Source organism: Theropithecus gelada, chromosome 12 (assembly GCF_003255815.1).
Source record: "Theropithecus gelada isolate Dixy chromosome 12, Tgel_1.0, whole genome shotgun sequence".
Taxonomy (NCBI): Eukaryota; Metazoa; Chordata; class Mammalia; order Primates; family Cercopithecidae; genus Theropithecus; species Theropithecus gelada.
The window spans coordinates 27,602,640-27,624,169 of NC_037680.1; the positions used below are offsets into that span (position 1 = coordinate 27,602,640).

A 21,530-nucleotide genomic window follows, 5' to 3' on the forward strand; every position below is an offset into this window, starting at 1 on the left:
CTGTTTTTAGCTTATCTGTGTAGGGAATCTGCCTGTTTTAGGAAGATTGACATGTTTTCTTAAATGTAATATTTCTTGATACTCCCTAACACAAGTTCTCTACTTCTGTCTGATCAGGCTCTTTCTTCTCCCATGAGTGTCTAATCTCAGTAAATTTGTACAAGATTTATTTGAAGAAATCAAAAAAATCTTTATAAATTATTTCTTGTTTTGTTTTTGTTTTTGTTTTTGTTTTTGTTTTTTGGAGACATAGTCTTGCTCTGTTGCCCAGGCTGGAATGCAGTGGTACGATCTCGGCTCACTGCAACCTCCACCTCCTGAGTTCAAGTGATTCTCTTGCCTCAGCCTCCCAAGTAGCTGAGACTACAGGCATGCACCACCACACCAGGCTAATTTTGTATTTTTAGTAGAGACGGGGTTTCTCCATGTTGGTCAGGCTGGTCTCAAACTCCCGACCTCAGGTGATCCGCCTGTCTCAGCCTCCCAAAGTGCTGAGATTACAGGCGTGAGCCACCACGTCTGGCCCTTGCTTTTCTAGATTATGTAGAAATGATAGAATTGAAAGGACTAGAAAGAATATCCAGTTCACAGGAGGTTCTTCAAGGTTTCCCAAATGTTGGCTGCAACATTTAAATATTTTAAGCGTATTAAATATTTTAAGACTGTAATAAAAATAACATGCACACTCAGATGTGTTGTACCAAAGTGTAACACCTTAGGGATCACAAAATAAAACTAAGCTGCCCTATTAGTTTATATTTTTATGGACTGCCAATTAAAGCTTCCTTACTAATTTTTATATAGGTATTTGAACTTCCTGTGAATATATGTTTTTATTTATTTTTTATATGTTCGCTCTGTCACCCAGGCTGGAGTGCAGTGGTGCAATCTTGACTCACTGCAACCTCCACCTCCTGGGTTCAAGCTATTCTCCTGCCTTAGCCTCCCAAGTAGCTGGGACTATAGACACATGCCACCGCGCCTGGCTAATGTTTTGTATTTTCAGTAGAGACAGGGTTTCACCATATTAGCCAGGATGGTCTCGATCTCCTGACCTTGTCATCTACCCACCTCGGCCTCCCAAAGTGCTGAGATTACAGGTGTGAGCCACCACGCCCAGCCCATATGTTTTTATTTTTAAGTTTATAGCTGGCCTTTTTAAATCTTGGGTGCAATATTACATATCCAAATCAAATTATACAAGCAAGACCACTGCTGCAGCATGTGTATGCCATAGATTTGGGCCATAATCCCAGAAGCCACAATCCTGAAGCTATAATCCCAAATATTGAAATCCTGAAACATCAAATTCCCTAATGTCTAAAATCTTGAAAGTTACTATCTCAAAAGATCAAAATCTCAAAAATGTTATTCTGGAAAAAGTAATTTTAAAAAGTCTTTAAAGACTTTTATTTACACTTTGAAAAGAAAATCTATTTGATAAACATAAAAACATGTCACAACACTTCACAGGCCACTTTACACAATGAAATAGGAAATAATAACATTCATATTTTTGCAAGCAGAAACAGGTATACTAAAGACAGTCACATAGGTGAAACAGTTATGAGCAGATGAACCATATTCATGAAGAAATAGACCAAAAAGTGAAATATATAAGCACATGTTACTACAGTTGGTAATTGTTTGCACCCAGCTTTATGATTGCAATCATCTGAAATACCATGACAGACAACCTAAGACTTTTGATGAGATTAATCAAAAGCCTTAATGGGTCACCACCACATATGCCCAAAGAGCCAAGATCACGAGAAGTTTAGTTTTTATCTTTTAGAAATGCAGATATACGAAAAGGACCTCTCTTGATTTATTGAGGAAGTTTCAACATTTTATATACACCCACAATGCTTTCACATAAAGTCAACTTGCGATAATGTACTTTCGTGAAGTCAAATTCGCAATAAATGCATAAAATGAATTAGAACTCTCTAAAAGTCTTACACATTTTGTACATCCAGTATTGGAAATGATGCAAAGATGAAATACATAGTGTATCATATTGGTGCTATATGTGAAGCTACAAAGTCATACACAACTGATAATTTGGTAGGAGAGATTTTTTGTATTTTTCGTCTGCCTTTTCACTTCTGTGATCTTCAAAACACTCACTGCACTTGTATTTGGAGAGTCGTAGTGGTCTACACATTTTGTAAGTAAATGCTGTCACTTGAAAGTCTGGTTACTGCCCAGACATTTCAATTAAGCAATTTTCTGCTTTCACACACCAATAATAATTAGCTTTTAAACTTTGTATCTGTCATTATTAAGCAGCCTTGTACACTTACCTGATCACAGCTCTTTTGCAACAGAACAATTTCACAGATCTCTTCCATAGTGGTGTGAGGAATACAGTAAGAAGGAAGGATATTTGGCTTCTTGATACGAAATCTATATTAGACAGAGTTGACCAGAGAGAGAGAACCAAGGGAATATGTATATAGATATATGAGGGGAGATTTATTAGGGGACTTGGCTCATGCTATTATGATGGCTGAAAAGTCCCATTGCAGGCCGTCTGCAAGCTGGAGACCCTGGGATGCCACTGGTGTAAGTCCTGGAGTCCAAAGCCCAGCAACCTGTAGTTCTGATGTCCAAAGCAGCAAAAGAAATGTGTGTCCAAGTTCTCAAAGAGACCAGTTTGCCTTCTGTATTACTTCTCTCTAGGCCCCCATCAGATTGGATGGTGCCTGCCAACAATGAGAGAAGAACTTTCCCAGTTAGTTCACTCAGACTCACACTCCTGGAAACACCATCACAGATACACTAAAAATAATGTTTTACTAGGTATTACTTAACCTAGTCAAGTTAACACCTAAACTTAAGCCCACCAGTCCACCTCTTATCAACCTGACATCCAAACACATCCCCTTAAACTACACTTAACTTCCAAATAAAGACAAGAACAAAGTAATCGTTCCACCTAACATGATCCAACTGTCTCGTGTACAAGTGAAAATCACTAATCCCTTCCTCAAAATTTGGCGTTCAGGATTTCAGCATTTGAAATTTTAAGTTTTTGGGATTCTGATTTTCAAGATTTTAGACTTTAAGGATTTTGATCTTCTGAGATTTCAGCATTCAGGATTAGGGTGTTCAGGATTGTGTCTTTCGAGGTTATGATTGGCACTAGGATGGCACATTAAGTACAAACAGAAGTAGGGTATCTTTCTGCCATGTGTACTTTGGCACTTTAGTTTGCAATGATAAGTTAATATGATAATACTATATTAAAGAAATTTTTCTTGCTTAATTTAAGTTTTGGGTGGTTCTTGTCTATTTTTTATATTTGTGACCAGAAATATGAATAATGATTATAGTCCCTCAGTTTTGAAAACAAAATTTTCTATACTCCTCATTCAAGCCGCTGGACCATTTTAATTGCAGAAATCTTAATATTGCCAAATTATTTTTTTAATAACTGTTACCATTTGTAATAGTGTATTTGTGGTAATCAGAATTGTGTCAACATTGTAAAACCAAAACAAAATACAGAAAATGACATTGCTGATGAGGATAATTTAAAATTGCAGTTGTCACCTATGTTCATTCTTTTTTTTTTTTTTTTTAAGAGATGCACTTTAGCCCTGTTGCCCAAACTGAAGTGCAGTGGCATGATCATAGTTTATTGCAGCCTCAAACTCCCGAGCTCAAGCAGTCCTCCTGCCTCAGTCTCCCAGGTAGCTGGGACTACAGGCATGCACCACCATGCCCAACTAATTTGTAAAAATTTTTTGTAGAGACAGGGTTCTGCTGTGTTGCCCAGGCTGATCTCAAGCTCCTGGCCTCAAGCAGTCCTCCCACCTTGGCATCCCAAAGTGCTAGGATTACAGGAGTGAGCCACCGGCCCATTCTTAATAATGAATTTAAATAAGTAGTATCATAACTTGATCTTATGAATTTTTACTAATGAATCTTTTCTGTTTTATTTAATGGCAATTCCATTTACATTTCATTCAACAATGGAGACTTCTGGTAAAATAATTTGAAAACTAGCCTAATCTATTATTTTTACAAATTAAGAAGTTAAAGATCAGTTTAAATGTTTCTTGCTCAAAGCTATAAAACTAGAAAATGGCAGATACCAAACTTTCTACTCCTTAGTTCACTGTTTTTCTGATTTGTTACTTTATTTCTGAGTTCCTATAATACATCTAGTTTATGAAATGCTGTTTAGCATTTAATGACATGGTTTTTATGCAAGCATTCATTTATTTATTCAACAAGTCATTTTCTGTGTGCCAGGCACTCTTCTAGGCACTGGTGATAGCGCCTGAAGGTGGAATTGTGCTGAAAATAAAATAAGAAAAGTAGATTCAGCCTCCACTCAGTTTTGATTGAATATATACCTGCAGTTAGCATCTATCTGTGTGTATGTGTTTACCACTGGGTGATTTTAATATATTATTAAGAAGAACTTTTCTATCTATGGTTCTATTTTAGGAGAGTAAAAAAGAAAGTTTTTTAGTATTTTGAAAGGAGAGAAAAATGAGTAATTAAACTTGAAGCACATTGTTTGCATACTATGTACCTGACAATTTGTTTGGAAACCAGGAACACAAAGGTAAATAAGACAAGTAATGTGTGTATATTAAAACAGAGTTTGGCAAGTGCTGTAACGTACATGTAACACATGTAGGATGAAAGAGGAATAAGCAGGTAACTCTTAGACAGGATAATAAAAGGTTACTTTAAAGAAAATGGGGGGAAGTTTTTCTATGCCCAGAGAGCAATATATGCAAAGGCTCAGAGTTGTAAACACATTGTTCAGGCATTTACAAGAAAGTTTAGCACAACAGAATACAATGGTATCTTGGGAGGAGCTGTGAGTAGGCATTTTTTGACATTGTTAGATGATTGAGAATGGAATTATTGACATATGAGGACTTCTTTTATGCCCTTGGTATTCCTCATGTTTCTTTCTATTTCATGCTTCATCCCTAGCTCTATTCCTAAGTGTTATTTTAAATCAGAGACTGTATTTTGTACTTCCTTATCTTACGGCGACTAGTTCAGTGCTGAGGGCTTGGTATATGCCTACTAATTAATAGTGTTCATCACTCACTCAGCAAATGTTTTTGGTTCCAGTACGTGCAAGGCTTGTACTTTGTGCTATGGGGGAAGAAGTGATACAAAGCCAACCTTCAAGGAGCTAGTGAACCCAAAACAAAAATTAGCAGGGATTTTTGTCTGCTATGATGACTGCTATATCCCATGTGCTCACAGAGCTTACATTCTTGTCAGAGGAGACAGACAATAATAAGATAAATTGTAAAAAAATAGACTATGTTAGATAGTAATAAATACTAAGGAGAAATGAAAGTAGAAAAAATGATAATTACCAGAGAAAGAAAGATAGTAAATTTACGTAATTTCTCATCCCATTTCCACAACTCTAGAACAGAAAAAATAAAAGCATTGCCTTATACAATTGCGATAAGGATTAAATGAGCTTGGATATCCATATATAAAAGATTGAAACTAGACCCCTATCTCTTGCAATATACAAAAATCAAATCAAAACGGATCAAAGACTCAGATATCTAAGACCTCAAACTATGAAACTACTACAAGAAAACGTTGGAGAAACTCTCCAGGACATTGGAGTGGGCAAAAATTTCTTGAGTACTAGAAGCACAGACAACAAAAGTAAAAATGGACAAACAGGACCACGTTAAGTTGAAAAGCTTCTATACAACCAAGAAAACAATCAACAAAGTGAAGAGGCAACCCACAGAATGGGAGAAAATATTTACAAACTACCTATCTGACAGAGATCAATAACCAGAATATACAAGGAGCTCAAACAGCTCTATAGGAAAAAAATCTAATAATCTGATTTAATAATGGACAAAAGATCTGAACAGACATTCCTGAAAAGAAGTCATATAAATGGCAAACAGGCATATGAAAAGGTGCTCAACATCACTGATCATCAGAGAAATGCAAACAAAACTACAGTGAGATACCATCTCACCCCAGTTAAAATGGCTTTTATCCAAAAATCAGGCAATGAATGCTGGTGATGATGTGGAGAAAAGGGAACCTTTGTACATTGTTGGTGGAAATGTAAATTGGGAATGTAAAGAGAGAACAGTTTGGAGGTTCCTCAAAAAACTAAAAATGGAGCTACCATACGATCCAGCAGTCCCACTCCTAGGTAGATACCCAAAAGAATGGAAATCTGTATCAGATATCTGCACTCTCATGTTTATTGCAGCACCATTCACAATAGCCAAGATTTGGAAGCAACCTATGTGTCCATCAACAGATGAATGGATAAAGAAAATGTAGTATATACACAATGGAGTACTATTCAGCCAAAAGAAGAATGAGATCCTATCATTTGAAACAGCATGGTTGGAATTGGAGGTCATTATGTGAAATGAAATAAGCCAAGTGCACAAAGACAAACTTCACATGTTCTCAATTATTTGTGGGAGCTAAAAACTAAAATAATTGAACTCATAGAAATAGAAAGTAGAAGGATGGTTACCAGAGGCTGGAAAGGGTAGTGGGGGTTTGTGGGGAGAAGTGGGGATGGCTAATGAGTACAAAAAATAGAAAGAATGAATAAGACAGAGTATTTGCTAGCACAACAGGGTGACTATTGTCAAAAATAATTTAATGGTACATTTTAAAATAACTGAAAGAGTATAATTGGATCATTCGTAACACAAAGGATAAATGCTTGACATGATGGATACCCCACTTATCCTAATGTGATTATTATGTATTGCAGGCCTATATGAAAATATCTCATGTAACTCATACATATATATACCTACTGTGTACCCACAAAAATTAAAAACAAACTTAAAGGATTAAATGAGCTAATTTGTGTATATATAAAGTGTTCAGTGCAGTTCCTGGAAGTGGATAAGATAAATGGAAATATTATTTATTCATTTGGCTAAAATAACTTTAGCACCATAGCCATCTTCTTCTCATAAGTTATAGACTTCTTTTATTAAAGGATGCACATTTCAGTGGTTTTAAACTACTTTATCTCAGGCTGATACTTTCTCACCCATGTGTTGCTCTTTTTATCTTCTGAAGAAGATGCACTCACATCTAATATTCCTTTCTTATTGAAGCAAATCATCATTCTTTCATAATACTTTGTCAAAAAAACAGCATTTGCTTATCTAAATGTCTGGTCATCATCTTCTATTTCAGGCATCAGGCAGGGATCCACATCTTCCTTTGGAAAATATTTATTACTGCTTCATCACTTACCACATCTCAAGGTTAAAAAGTCTGACAAAATGATACCTCTATGTTTGTTTACCAGCTAAAAATGAATACGATATTAGAAATGTTATTAACAGACAGAAATATAAAATCTTCAGTATTAATCTTCCAGAAATAAGATCACTTGCAAAGATTAGGTGAAGTTTCAGGTCTCCTACTAACCTTTTCTTTGCCCATCTAAGCTCCATGCAGCCCTAGATGTCTCCTGCCCACACCTACCAATTCTTGAAAACTAGATTAACTCTCTCTTTGAGCTTAATTAGCACGCCATACTTAGCCCTATCATAACAACTATCATTCAGTGTTATGCCCCACTTCCCACCCCTCCGCTCCCCAGACAGTAAGCTCCTTAAGGTGAGGACTACGTTCTCTTCATGTTTGGATTCCCAGCATCCATCACAGTGCCTCACATAGAGTTGATGTCCAATACTTGCAACATTAATTATAATGCCTGCAGGCATTTATTGTATCAGGATTATATAATAGAAATGCCAGTTGACCTTGTTTCCACATCCCTTGGTTGCTCCTTTGTCTCTCTTGGCTGCTTTCTGAGAAACAGCACCACCCAAGCATGTTGCCACACCCTGTCCTACACTTCCCTTGTCCTGCTCTGGTTCAAAAATCATTCCCTAGTTTTTCTAGTAATGATGTAGTTAGAGGAAGGTGGTATCCAAACACAAACAAACAAACACAACAATAGTCTGGATATGAAGGGAAGACCTCAATGGTGGGAGTACCCTATGGAGTAACTGTGGTCCAGGGTAGCTCTTCCGGATTAAAAACTTGATTTTGTTCTTGTTCTCAAGAGTGATGAGCCTGGCCTGTGGGATCTAACACAGACCATCCATATTTACAAGAAATTAATTTGTATACCAGATTACCTATGTGTGTGTGTGTGTATGTATTTAATGTATTTATTTATTTGTGTGTGTGTGTGTGTGTGTGTGTGTGTGTGTCTGAAATACTTGAGCTTGCTATCCGAGTAAGTAACTTAATTATATCAGAGCACCTATGAAATCCATCAAATAATCAGAAGGTTATCCAGTGGTGGCCATGGAAATAGAACAAAATAAATTAGACTGTTCCAAGGATTATTTTACCCAGGCTGAGGAAGAGCCTTGTCACACAGAATATAGTAATATCTTCCTGATGACTAAGAGAAAGTAAACAGGTTGTAAGATCTCAAGTATACCTTTGAAAGACTTGATGAATTTTTTTATTTGCTAAAAGAAAACAATTTTTTAATCCAGAAAAAATTCAGTGGCATTTTATATATCCTAAAATAAGTAATTGTACAATTCGATTCCATAATTATTTGATTCCCAAGATAAGTTCCTGAGATAATGATAATGTGATATTGCCAATGATGGTGGAAAGAAAGAAAGAGAAAGAAAGAATGGAAGGAAGGAAGGAAGGAAGGAAGGAAGGAAGGAAGGAAGGAAGGAAGGAAGGAAGGAAGGAAGGAAGGAAGGGAGGGAGGGAGGGAGGAAGGAAAGAAGGAAAGGGGGGGGAGGGAGAGAGGGAGGGAAGGGAAGGAATGAAAGTAGAGGATTGATATTGGATGGTTCTCTGTACCCTTTACTTCCTCTAAGTCAATAATCACCACAGTCTCAATTTCCTTAGGAAAGTTACCTGTGTACTTATGGTTTTAGCTGGCTTACTGGCCCTCCTACACACACTGGTAGTGCATAATGATCTACTAAGAATTCGTCATTTACCCTTTTGAAGAAACTATGAAATGTAGGATAAATGGCTATGTAGCAAAATAAGTTGTACCTCTTGTTAAGGGCTATAGTGAAACCTTCAGCCTTATCTCAAGGTACTTTCTATTCCAGAAGCTGGAAACCCAAATGCCTATAGAGGCCAGGCTGATGGGAATGAAGCAGGAAGTTATTGCAGTGAACTGGAGAGCCAAGTTGTTTCTGGAGGAGCAGCCACTGCTCCGTTCCAGATAATTGTTGTAAGGCAGGAATGTTGGCCTAGTGTTACCATATTGTCCAGTTTCTCAGGTAAAGCAGGAAATAGAATTGTTATGTGAAATCTTTTGATTTAAATATTGTCAATTAATTTACTTATATTATTATTCTTAAACCATGTGCAAGCCAAACACTTCTGTAGGTGGGGTTTGACCCAAAGTCCTCCTGTGTATGGCTGCTCTTACATTTTGCTTGTCTGTTTGTTAAATTAGAGACTTTTACAGTTTTTGCTTTTTTCAGAACATCCTCTAAAACACTGTATGCCTCATTTGGTTATATTGAAACTCCCTCCCTCTCCAACCTGAGTACTTTGTGCATAAGTTTTCTGTGGCCGCTACATTTTCTCTGCCATCCTCATCATTCCAGTGAATAGTCAGTCAAGTACTGAATGGAGTCTCCTTGAGACACTTTTCATATGAGGCCATTAAACATCCATGGGTTTTACTACTTGTTTCATTCCTGATATGTGAGCTACAGAAACACAATAAAAGATCACTTATTTCATGGGACTTAGAGATTATATGCTCTTTGGGCTCCCTTTTCTAAAATCTGCACAGAAATAATCTTCCTCCTCTTGTTTATTGAAAGACCTTACCAGATACTTTACTAGACTGTAGTTATCTTGAACATTTAATAATATTTGCTGGAGAGACTTATTGGACTTGGGTGTTCCTAGATACATATTCAGACACAGTGTCTTTGGGTATGTTTCTTCAGTGGTTGAGGAGTTGTCTTATTTTTCCTTTGAGTAACCTGATTTTCAAGGTTACTAGGGGACTAGTAGGGTATTACTTTACCTCTGTTTGGTATTGATTTATTTATGTTTATTTATATACTTTATTATATAAAGTATAAATTACTTTACCTCTGTTTGGTATTGATTAATCCAAGTAGGAACTTGGCAGCCACTGTTAAATGAATTGAAGAGTACTAAATATTTTTATAGTAAAAGTGTATGTAAATATTAGTGTATATATGAATACCCCATTTGGTGTGTTGCAAACCCTCAAATAGACGTAATTTACATTATTGTATTCTCATCGTACACGTTTGGGAATAAACAAAATTGATATACATCATTTTTCAGCAAAGATTTGACGTTCATATATTAAGCTGCATTGTGAGTAGATAAAATACTAGTCATGCACAGATAAGATGTGAAAATTACCCCCCAAACCTTGTTGGTGTACTCTTAAATAGATTATGTAAATGCAGCCAAGTTTTTTTATCGGTATTCCTTATGAGAAATCACCATATTACAGAAAACCAAAAAATAACCGCTGTGCTGACAGCTAACATACAGGAATAAATCGTAAATAATTTTTCCTTGAGAATTATAGTGAGTTTATCATTTTGTTCATAGATGTTCTGGTATAACTTGTTACTATTCTTTAAAACAATTCCCTGCATTTCTTAAGTACATTCTTAGGTGGATTTGCAGAAAATATAAAAAATAAATTTTTTTTAAAGATATGTATTTGAGAGCTGGTAATTGTTCACTTTTGGCTTTAATGAAAGGAAGTGTTTCATAGTAAGTATTTTCCATATATGCATACAGACCTTCACTTCCCCTCTCATTATATATTTTCAAAGGCACAAAGTGAAGCTTTAACCTGAACTTCTTTGTCTCAACTGCTTTTTCTTTTGCAATATTGTAGGATGTCAAGGGCGAAGAGAAAGCTCAGTTGTTTGTAATAACTTCTGTGAAGCAAAATAACTGTATATTATATGGGAGAATTACAAGGGGAACCTAGTTTAAAGACTCGGAAAGTTAAGTAAGGATTAGGGAGACGAGGGAAGACTTCTCTGAGAAAGTGACATTTAAACTGAGATAAATGGGCACTATTCAGTGAAGAACAAGAGGGTGAGATGGGAGACAATATTCCAAGTAGAAAAGTGAGCATGACACCCGGAGGCATTTTAGAACCAATCTAAAGGACAGCCTTAATTTTTACTTGCAGTATGTAGATCATAATAGGTTAATGCAGTATTCTTTCCGACTCTCCATATCTTTTTCTCCTTTTGAATAAAACAGAAAGAGAAATAATAGCATATTACTGGGCATGAAGCTTTCCAATAAAAAGCTTCCCTAATACTTCTAAGGATTAGGGAAACATTAATTAGCTCTTCTACAGATATAACACTTAATTTTTTGAAGGTAGTATTTTCCCTGATTACAGAGCTAATATATGTTTATTATAGAAAAATTTGAAAATCCAGAAAGGCAATGAGAAAGTATGTTTATCCATTACCAGAGAACATATAGAGTATAGTGGTGTTCTATTCCTATGTCTATATAAATAGTATCATTTTGTAAATTAAGATGATAATTATATGTATAATTTTATAGTACATTTTTTCACCTAACAAAATCATGGTCTTTTTCCCAGTGCTATTAAAATTTCTGTAATATGACTTTCATAGCTATATATGACTAATAACAATTTGGATACTTACTGTGTGCTAGGCACATCTACATTTACTTACTTTTTTCCCAGAACAATCCTATATGGTTATAATCCCCATTTTATAAGAAATTTTAAAACTTGTGCAAGGTCACAAGTTAATAAAGGGTAGAGCCAAGGTTCAAACCCAGCCAGCTTCTAGCTTCTGCTGTTAACCATTAAGGCTACGTAGCCTGTCAATACTATGATTGGTTTAAGTTAAACCCTATTTTAGGCTTTGTAATTGTTTTTAGTATAGTTTTTGGCTATTTGAAATAATATTTTTCATTCTGTGAGTCAGCAGTTAAGACTGGGCCCAGCTCTAGCAGCTCATCCCTGTTCCACATGGTGCTGGCTATATTTACTTACAAGTCTAGGGCCTCAGCTGGACTGGCTGGACAGCTAGACTTCTCTCTTCATGTGATCTCTCATCCTCGATGGGGCTAGCTCAGACTGTTCACATGATGATGGCATTCCAAGAAACAAGAGCAAAAGTTATAAGGCCTTTTGAGTTTTAGGTGCAAAACTTGAACAGTATCATATGCATCAAATTCCACTGGTCAAAACAAATCACAAGGCCTGCCAAGATTCAACGTATGGAGTGATAAATTCATTTCCTGATGGAAGGAACTGCAATTTTGTGGCAACCTACCACACTTAGCATTTTGTTCAATGAAGACTTCTATGTGACTAGAGTGTACAAGTTCCTGAATTTTCATAGCAAAATATGGCCTGGTATAAATAATCTTATTGACCAAAGATGGGCACAGACAAGCATGCCTGCTACCTTGACTCTGAGGACTGGCTTCACGCTCAGGAGCCTGTCTCTGTACCTTGAGAGCTGATGAAAAATATAACTTTCCTACATCATTATGATCCCTCATCTCAGGTTGTGAACTTTTACACTTTTCTGCACTGAACGGTCAAGGACATCTGAAGCTAGATAATTTCTCTCTAGTGAGTGGCAGGGGCAAGAGAGATTTGCCTTTCTAGGGTATCCTTGTACAACTATATAAAACAAATGTAAATGTGCTGGGGTAGTTTGAGTGAATAAGTGGAGCCTGGCAGAGGTATTGGGTCGCTTACAAAGGATGTATCTGAGAGGTATATTTTGGAAGAAATGACTGCACAGTGAAGATAAGCAATGGAAAAATAACTAGGCCAAAAATGGGGCTAATCTATTGCACAGTTTAAAAATATGAAAAAGATGTAACTGCAAGATAAGTGTGCTCATAAATAAAAATGCATGTCTTCAATAAATAGGTGAAAGGTGAAACAGATGGGGGAAGGTTGACTGAGGGATTGACTAGGAACTGTGAAGGAACTGTTTGAATAATTGACATGATGGTGAAAGATAATTAGAACGGGGAAATGTCATTTAGGGTTACTCTAACAAGCATAATTCAGCCACTAACGATGGAAAGATTATGAATATGTTCATTTATTATCCAATAAAATGATAATTATGTTGTAGCCACTCAGACTTCCCTCTCCAAAATAGTAATGTTATTATTTTTAATCCAATGATGTCTGTTGTTACACGTATATATTGTTTTGGAATATAAATATAAAGGTGGGTTTTATGTAGGACTTGTTCTCAATTGGAGAATATGAGGTGTTCACTCTTGCAGATATAGGAATAGAGTGGACTTCTTAATTACCTTTAAATATTTCATGAGCTAAATTTATAATCATAGTATTAAAAGTATAAGCCATGATTTAGATATACCAAATATCTATGTTTTACCTAATGTACATAATCTCATCTTGATAAATCAATAATTAATTGGGTGCTAATTCTGTCCTGTTGTGTCTCCCAGTAGTCCCATCCACTGAGCACAAGATCAGTGTGTGATGTCATTATAAATATTTTAATAGAATTTACTCATAATATCACATGACTCAAAAACCAATTCATTATTTTTATCATTAATCATTTAATCAGAAGAATTTGGCATTTGATGTTATTCAGCAAGGTTTATGAAGAATAGCTATTTACTTATTTTCATGGTGTCACTTCATGTTGTTTTGAGTATAACTTAAGAAATTCATATTTGGCCGGGTGCGGTGGCTCATCCCAGCACTTTGGGAGGCAGAGGCGGGTGGATCACGAGGTCAGGAGATCCAGACCATCCTGGCTAACATGGTGAAACCCCGTCTCTACTCAAAATACAAAAAATTAGCCGGGCGTGGTGGCGGGCGCCTGTGGTCCCAGCTACTCGGGAGGCTGAGACAGGAGAATGATGTGAACCCGGGAGTCAGAGCTTGCAGTGAGCCGAGATTGTGCCACTGCCCTCCAGCCTGGGTAACAGAGTGAGACTCCATCTCAAAAAAAAAAAAAAAAATACACATTTAAGCCAAGCACGGTGGCTCGCACTTGTAATCCTAGCACTTTGGAAGGCCAAGACAAGAGGATCATTTGAGCTCAGGAGTTCAAGACCAGCCTGGGCAACAAAAGGAGACTCCCATCTCCACGAAAAAAATCAAAAAATTAGCCAGGCCTGGTTTGGGCACCTGTGATCCCACCTATACAGGAGGCTGAGGGAGGAGGATAGCTTGAGCCCAGGAAGTCAAAGCTGCAGTGAGCCATAATTGTGCCATTGCCCTACAGCCTGGGCAACAGAGTGAGACCTTGTCTCCAAAAAATTAAAGTAAAATAAAATGCCCATTCAACACTTCATAAAGTAGTGAGTTTATTCTTAGGTTAACAATAATGTCAGTAAAGCAAAATGAGAAAACAAAAGATCTGTTCCATTAATTAGCATCCTGTTGAAACATAAGTTTAATTTTTATTTTGCTGCATTTATTTATTTTAGGGATTCCTTTATTAATCCAATTAAAATGTGTCTGTAAACCACTTAGTAAATAAAACTGTGATTAACTTTATAAATAAAATTTAAAGTTAGCATATTAATTTTCTTAGATGCCCTATCACACTTTTTCAACACAGAAATCATCAAAGATTGTGAGATCATCAGGGAAAAATCTAGAGCAAAAGGCTCTTTTGCTGTTTTATCAACATGCATAGTCATTGGCTTCTTTTAAAAACCTGTTTCATTTCAGACACATGTGTTGCTAAAATTTTATAAGCCTACATGGTAAAAAATCAGAATGTAAAATTATATTGATTAATTAGAATATGCACAGTCTTTTGGAAGTATTTAAGCACCTACTGTATGCTAGGGATTATACCAGGAACTGGGAATATGACAAGGTCCTGCTGTTAGACTGTTTACATTCCAATGGGGAGAGCTAGTCAATAAACACACAAATAAATGATAAGCAATAATAATCATCATCAGATAATAAAAGTATCAGTGAATCAACAAAGTGTGAGAGAGTACCCCTAGAGTTTACATTACGGTCTTTTTGAGGAGATGATGTCTAATTTGAATGCTGAATGGTTAGAAGAAGCCAATGTAAAGAAGAAAATCCAGTTGCTAAAATTCATTCCACCAAAAGCCATTTCCAGAGACTAATTTGCATATTTAAAGGAATCAGGAAACTGAAAACATTGGTGGAATCGTGGCAGGTATGTCCCTCAGAACATACACACATGCACACACACACACACGCACACAATTTTGCATCTCATTATTATTGCTACAGAACTGTTTGTGAAATAAATATAAATTAAGTCCTAAGTATAAGACCTATTGTGGATCCTGAGTCTTAGTAAGATGGAGGTACCTTCATATCACAAAATCTTTTATGTTTTGACCTATGCTTATTGGGCTTAAATGAAACCATATAAGGAAGGTGGGTCTTTGGAGAGGTGAGGCAAGATGCTGTGAAATAGATACTTCTAAAAGCATAGTAATATTAAAGCGTTAAATTTGGAAAACAGGAGAAGCTTTAGTTTTCATAATATTATAATTATAAAATTATAAAAGTAAAGCCTGACTACATCTTGGATGAGTCTATATAGAAGGTGAAGTTATCAGAATCATGAAAGCAAGTAGAATCGATTTTAATATTTAGCAAAAGAAGATATGCTTCAGTTTCAAAAGTTTAAGAAACATGGCCTGAAATGATTTCCTAGTTCTACCCTCCTGGCACTTTAAGAAATGTAAGGACCCTAGAATTATGCAATTCTATGTTATCAAATAATTTTAAATGAGTTATCAAGATGGGCATAGATATATGTACAGGAATATTTTTATCAGATTTATTTGTCATTGTGAAAATTTGGGAGAAAAATCTATGTCCACCAAAGGAAAATTAGTAAAGAAATTATATATATATTTATGACAAAGTTATACCCAACAATTAAAGATCATGTTTTGGAAAAGTGTTTAATGTCATAGTAAAATGCCCAGGAAGAAAAAATAAGTGGTAATGATTCAATATTTAAAAGACACACATTTACACATAGAAAATATTTGGAATCAGTACAACTGCTTCAGAGAACAATTTGGCAATATCTGTAAAGTTGAAAATGTGCAGATCCATTAACATGATTATTTACGAATAGATGAATAGTTGTATAATCATATGACAGAATACAATTTTGAGGTTAAAAATTCATGAATTGGAATCCTGTATCTGCAACAGAGATAAATCTATATACCTCAATAGAGATGGCTCTCAAAACATGTTGAATTTTAGAAAAGCAAGTTACAGAATTATATGTACCATATACCAGTATTTATATAAAATTTCAAAATACATATAACAGTAAAATATGTTTATGTATACATATATAGGAAACAAACATATTAAAACATGACCTGAAAGGATACAGACGAGAATCATAATACTGGTTGCTTCTGGGGTGGAAGGGAGGGGATTGGGCTGAAAAGGAAAATGGGATGGGGGTGGAGGTAGTATTTAACTTCATCTGTAATGTTTTCATCTTATGTTTTAAAATAAGCAAAAATGACAAAATGTTTACATTGTAAATTTAGAGTAGTGGATGTTATTGTTTACTAAACTCATTTTTTATGTAAGCTTTTAAAACTTTCTAAAAACAAATGATTGAAAAGAAGCATATCAATGGTTCCAAAGACATTTAGGACTTTTTTGTTTCTGTGAAGAATGTCATTGGTATTTGATACAGATTGCACTGAATCTGTAGATTGCTTAGGGTAGCATTGTCATTTTAGCAATATTAATTCTTCTAATCTATGAGCATGGAATAGCTTTCCATTTGTTTGTATCCTCTTCTATTTCTTTAATTGGAGTTTTATAGTTTTTTTGTATTTTCCATGGTTATTATTCAGCAGTGAGATTACAGTTCAGTATTTATTTTCATCTTCAAACTTCTCTGTATTTTCCAAATTCACAAGATGAATGTTGAGAAAAAAAAATGCCACTTAACAGATAAATGACAACTATACTGGATTTTTGCTATGAGGGCTTCCTAAGACCCTTACAATTGTGCTGCCTCTGGAAGGCTGAAGTAGCAGCAAAAAAGGGCTGATCCTCCCATACCCCATCCCCAAACCCTGAACAAAAGAAATTAGAGGGCTGGCTGCCTGCAAGATGTAAAGCTGTGAAACCAGCCTTTTCTTGGGAAGAGAGGCAGACGGATTAGGGTGTCAGTCTTGATCAGGCATCAAACTTTGAACAGACATCAGAACAAGAACCTAGAGGGTTTACTAAAAAATAGATTGTCCCCAGAGTTTCTGATTCATTAAGTCTGAGATTGGGCCTGTGAATTTGCATTTTTGACAAGTTCCCCGGTGTTACTGGCAATAATGATGTTTGTCCCAGAACCATGTTAGAGAACTGCTGGTTTAAGCAAAACCCAGCCATCAGATATTGGTATTTTTGATTACTGAAATGTGAGGGAAGCATTTGGCAGCAATCCCTGCAATGTTATTATCTGGCAGATCCACAAATTACTTAATGGAGTGAGCCAGCCAGTCTCAGGGAAGTTAGAGCCACATTTAAGAGCAGGCAGGAAGAAAAAAAAAGGTATCAAACAGAAAGCTGAAAAGTAGGGAAAATGGGAATGGGCCCAGTGTAATGATGAGACCACTGAAGAGATTTCTTTGGAAAAGCAAGGTAATAAAACAGGCATGAAAAGGGACTATAAAAAAACAAGTTTGGTCATCAGAGTCTGTTGCTATTTGACAAAACTAGGGGTCCAGGATGGCACAAAGTTCATACCACTTTCACAAGCACTAGAAATTCCATGAGGCCACAAACTCCTTGTGAACAGGGATTGACCCATCCTCGTCCCTCCCGTCCTCTTTCCTTTCTGTTCTTCCACATTGAGTAGCTCATGAGAGCCAAATATTACACTGGGCTTTGGATAAATAGTATTTTGCTGTCTTAATTCCGGCTGCTATAACAAAACACCATAAACTAGATGGCTTATAAACAACATAAACTTTTGTATCATAATTCTGGAGGCTGGCAAGATTAAGGCACTGGCAGATCCAGTATCTGGTAAGGGACTACTTTCTGGTGCATATGGTCTTTTCGCTGTAAACTCACATGTTGGAAGAGAGCTCTTTATGGCCTAATGCCATTCATGATGGCTCTGCCCCCATGACCTAATCATCTCCCAAAGGCTCTATCTCCTAATACCATCACCTTGGGGGTTAGGATTTCAACCTGTGGATTCTGGGGGGAATACAGACATTCAGACCACAGTACTTACCATCTTTGTACTCCCAGCACCTAGCATAGTATCTAGCACATATATTAGCTACTCAGTAACTGTTGAATGAAATGTGAATAAACACAGACGTGAACAACTGGAGTCATGGTCAAAGGTATAGTGAGTGGAAGATGTTGTGCCTGCAGGTAGGACATTTCTCTGAGAAGCATAGCACGGTGGACTGGGGCCAGTGATGCAAATTACCAGCTTGAGACCCTATTGGGACTGCTACTACTTGGTACTTTTCTTTATACTCCAAAATTTTTCCCAGTAAATTTTTGATATTTTCCCCATTGCCTGCCAGTGTTTGCCACATCCATACCCACAGTTCCTTGCTTTCAGTTGTGAGTAGATGCTTCATTACAACACTCTTAACCTGCCTCAGAGCCAAGGCTGCAAATAAGGCATATACCTGAATATATGATGACTTTTATATATCAAAATGCCTACAAATAAGGCATATACCTGAATATATGATGGCCTTTACCACAGGATGGTCTCCTGCTTTCCTAAGGAGAAATCCAAAACAAGGGTTTGGGCCAACTTAAATACACAGACTTTTAGGAATGTAGTTAAGTAGTTGTGTGTCTATTTACAGTGCTTAATTTGTTACTTGATTAAGTTATACATGCGTATTTGAAATGCATGTTGTCTAAAATAATACATTAGGTTTTTCACTTACATGTTTTGAAATGATTTTAATACTTTCATATGAATCTCAAGTCATTTAACACACTTTTTCAGAGTGTATCTTCACTTCCATTTAAATTTTTTGAAATATAGTACTTTTTGAATCTATGGACAATGCTGCCACTGAAATATTTATCACAAACCAAAAGTCCCATTCATTCAACACTATGATAATTGTTTTTCATCCATTCCTTAGTGTAGTTTCATGAATCTCACAATGTAACTATATACAGTATATTAAATTGGTCATAAAAAGGTTTCTTTACAAAAACAAATAATACTAACAACTGTGAAGTTGCATTCTCCACAAGACTGGGTACTAAATCTTCTACAAATTTACTTGCCATGATTTTTTTTTTAATAGCTCAATCAAGATAACCTTTATAAGCATTCCACACTATCATTGATTATGGCAGTTTCAAGCTACTATGTCCTCCTCAAATAGCACCTCGTAACTGAATAAGGGAATTAAAAGAGCACCCCATAATATAAGGAATTTTGTAAACTCTTGACTATAAAGCAGATTACACTCATATTCAGTAATATTGGAGGGAAACTGCGTCTTATATTTGGAAAAGTACTATAAATTTATTTCCTTCTAACTTTTTATTTTTAAAAAAATAAACATTTTCTTCTCTAGACCAAAACTGTATAATGATTAGAAAAGAAAACTGAATCAAAGGGTTATATAATATTAAGAAGTTATTAAAATATGACTGGATTAACACACAACTCTGTAGTTTACAGGTCATAAGAAGTGATGGATATATTTTTATGTCAAGTTAGAAGGAGGCCTTATGTGTACGTGTGTATGTTTGAGTGTATGCGTATATGTAATGCCATAATTACGGGTCTGTCTCCAGTAATTAGAAAGTTGAATATGCTGAAGAGCAAGTAAATTGGTTTAATTGGAGTAAGTGGACTAAGTTGGAAGAAGGAAACAACTTGAATTTGACATATGATTTTGATAGCAAAGGACATCAACGTCATTGGGTACACTTCATAGTTTATTCTATTTTAAAATTGTAAAGCATCTCAGTTTTCAACATTAAATATACAAGTTCACATATTTACATATGTTTCAGGCTACATTATTGGAATTTTGAAGTCATGAAAACGTCAGATGAACCAACCTGCAACACCTTGGATTCAGATTGGAAGATAAAGAGAAAGTTTAAAGAATGTGGCCTATAAAGGCGGGTACCTGGAAATATTAACTGACTCACACTGTAAAAATGAGACCAGTTTCTAAACAATAGAGATTGTTTTAGTACGACATCAAGGTTCAAGACAAATGTTGAACTAAAAACTTTACACTCCCCACCCCCAGTTCACACAGGTACCAGCATTGGTGAATTATGATTTTCCTTAGTCAGAAGCACTCATTTTTACCCATGTAGACCATCCTTAGGAATTAAATATTGGTTATTTAATGTAGATTATAATGGGAAGCTGATTTTTTTCACAATGGCAGATTTCAAGGACTTGGTTCCAAACTGAGCTGAAGCTTCCCAATGAGTTTTGTACAGTCTGGGAAAAACCGTGCTGCACTGGCCCACTGTTGAAGGCCATCATGCTCTGTAATATGAGGATATCATCTTATTGCTGATATCTTTGGAGAGTCCCTAGCAGACACAGAAAATGAATGGAGGCAAAGAGTGTGACGGAGGGGACAAGGAAGGAGGTCTTCCAGCTATACAAGTTCCTGTGGGTTGGCAGCGTCGTGTGGATCAAAATGGAGTGCTTTATGTCAGGTAAGTTCTTATTATTACCTGTGGTACCTGCAAAGTTGCACTCCAAAGACTAAGGAGAGAACCAAACATGGTGACTGATGGCTCCTCATATAAATGTGAATAAGTGACCTTTGTGCTAGAAACACATGAGAGTTTTTAATTACCTTAGATTTCCAGAGAATTTTTGTGCATTACTTGTTTGTGTAGGGTGTCGTTCTGCTTATCTCCGTAACAAGAATAAAGAAAAATATGATGATTTCTAAAAGAAACATGCAATCATCATTACCACATTCACAGGAGAATGTAAAATACTTGAAATATCACTTGACTTGAATTACTCTGTCCTTCAGAGTATGTCAGCTGGCTTTTTTGATAAAATTGAATTTTTATCCATAGAAAGTTTCAGTTATTAGACTTCTTAATGCCTTCTGTTAACTAAAAATACATTTCTTTTTTTCTGTATAGTCTTTAATCTATTTCCTTGCACGTAATAGTAAAAGTGAAAAAGTCATGGAGAAGGCTCTGCATCTTACAAGTAATAGTCATACACATAAAATGCCTACTCTTTTCAATGTCAGTGCTATACATCTCTTGTAGAACAAGTTGAATGGAATGATTAAACTGTTAAAAAGAAGTTTTAGTCTTACTTACTAAATAGATGACATCTAAGTTCCCTACTTTATAGTTTTTCTGTAAGTGTATGAAAGAAGATACCATAAATCTTTCTTTGTGATGTAATGAAAAACTTTCAGAAACAGACTATAACTTTTTAAAAGGTATCACCTTCCATTATTAAATGGATGCT

General features: G+C 35.8%; 1 protein-coding gene across 1 annotated transcript in view; it reads left to right on the top strand.

Moving 5' to 3' along the window:
• MBD5 (methyl-CpG binding domain protein 5) overlaps positions 1 to 21,530 on the top strand; it is a 323,726-nt gene that overhangs the window by 248,132 nt on the left and 54,064 nt on the right. Inside the window, exon 3 of the mRNA XM_025403904.1 lies at positions 20,078 to 20,746. Within this exon, the coding sequence (XP_025259689.1) occupies positions 20,634 to 20,746 (113 nt within the window). The 5' untranslated portion in view covers positions 20,078 to 20,633. The remainder of the gene's footprint in view (positions 1 to 20,077; positions 20,747 to 21,530) is intronic.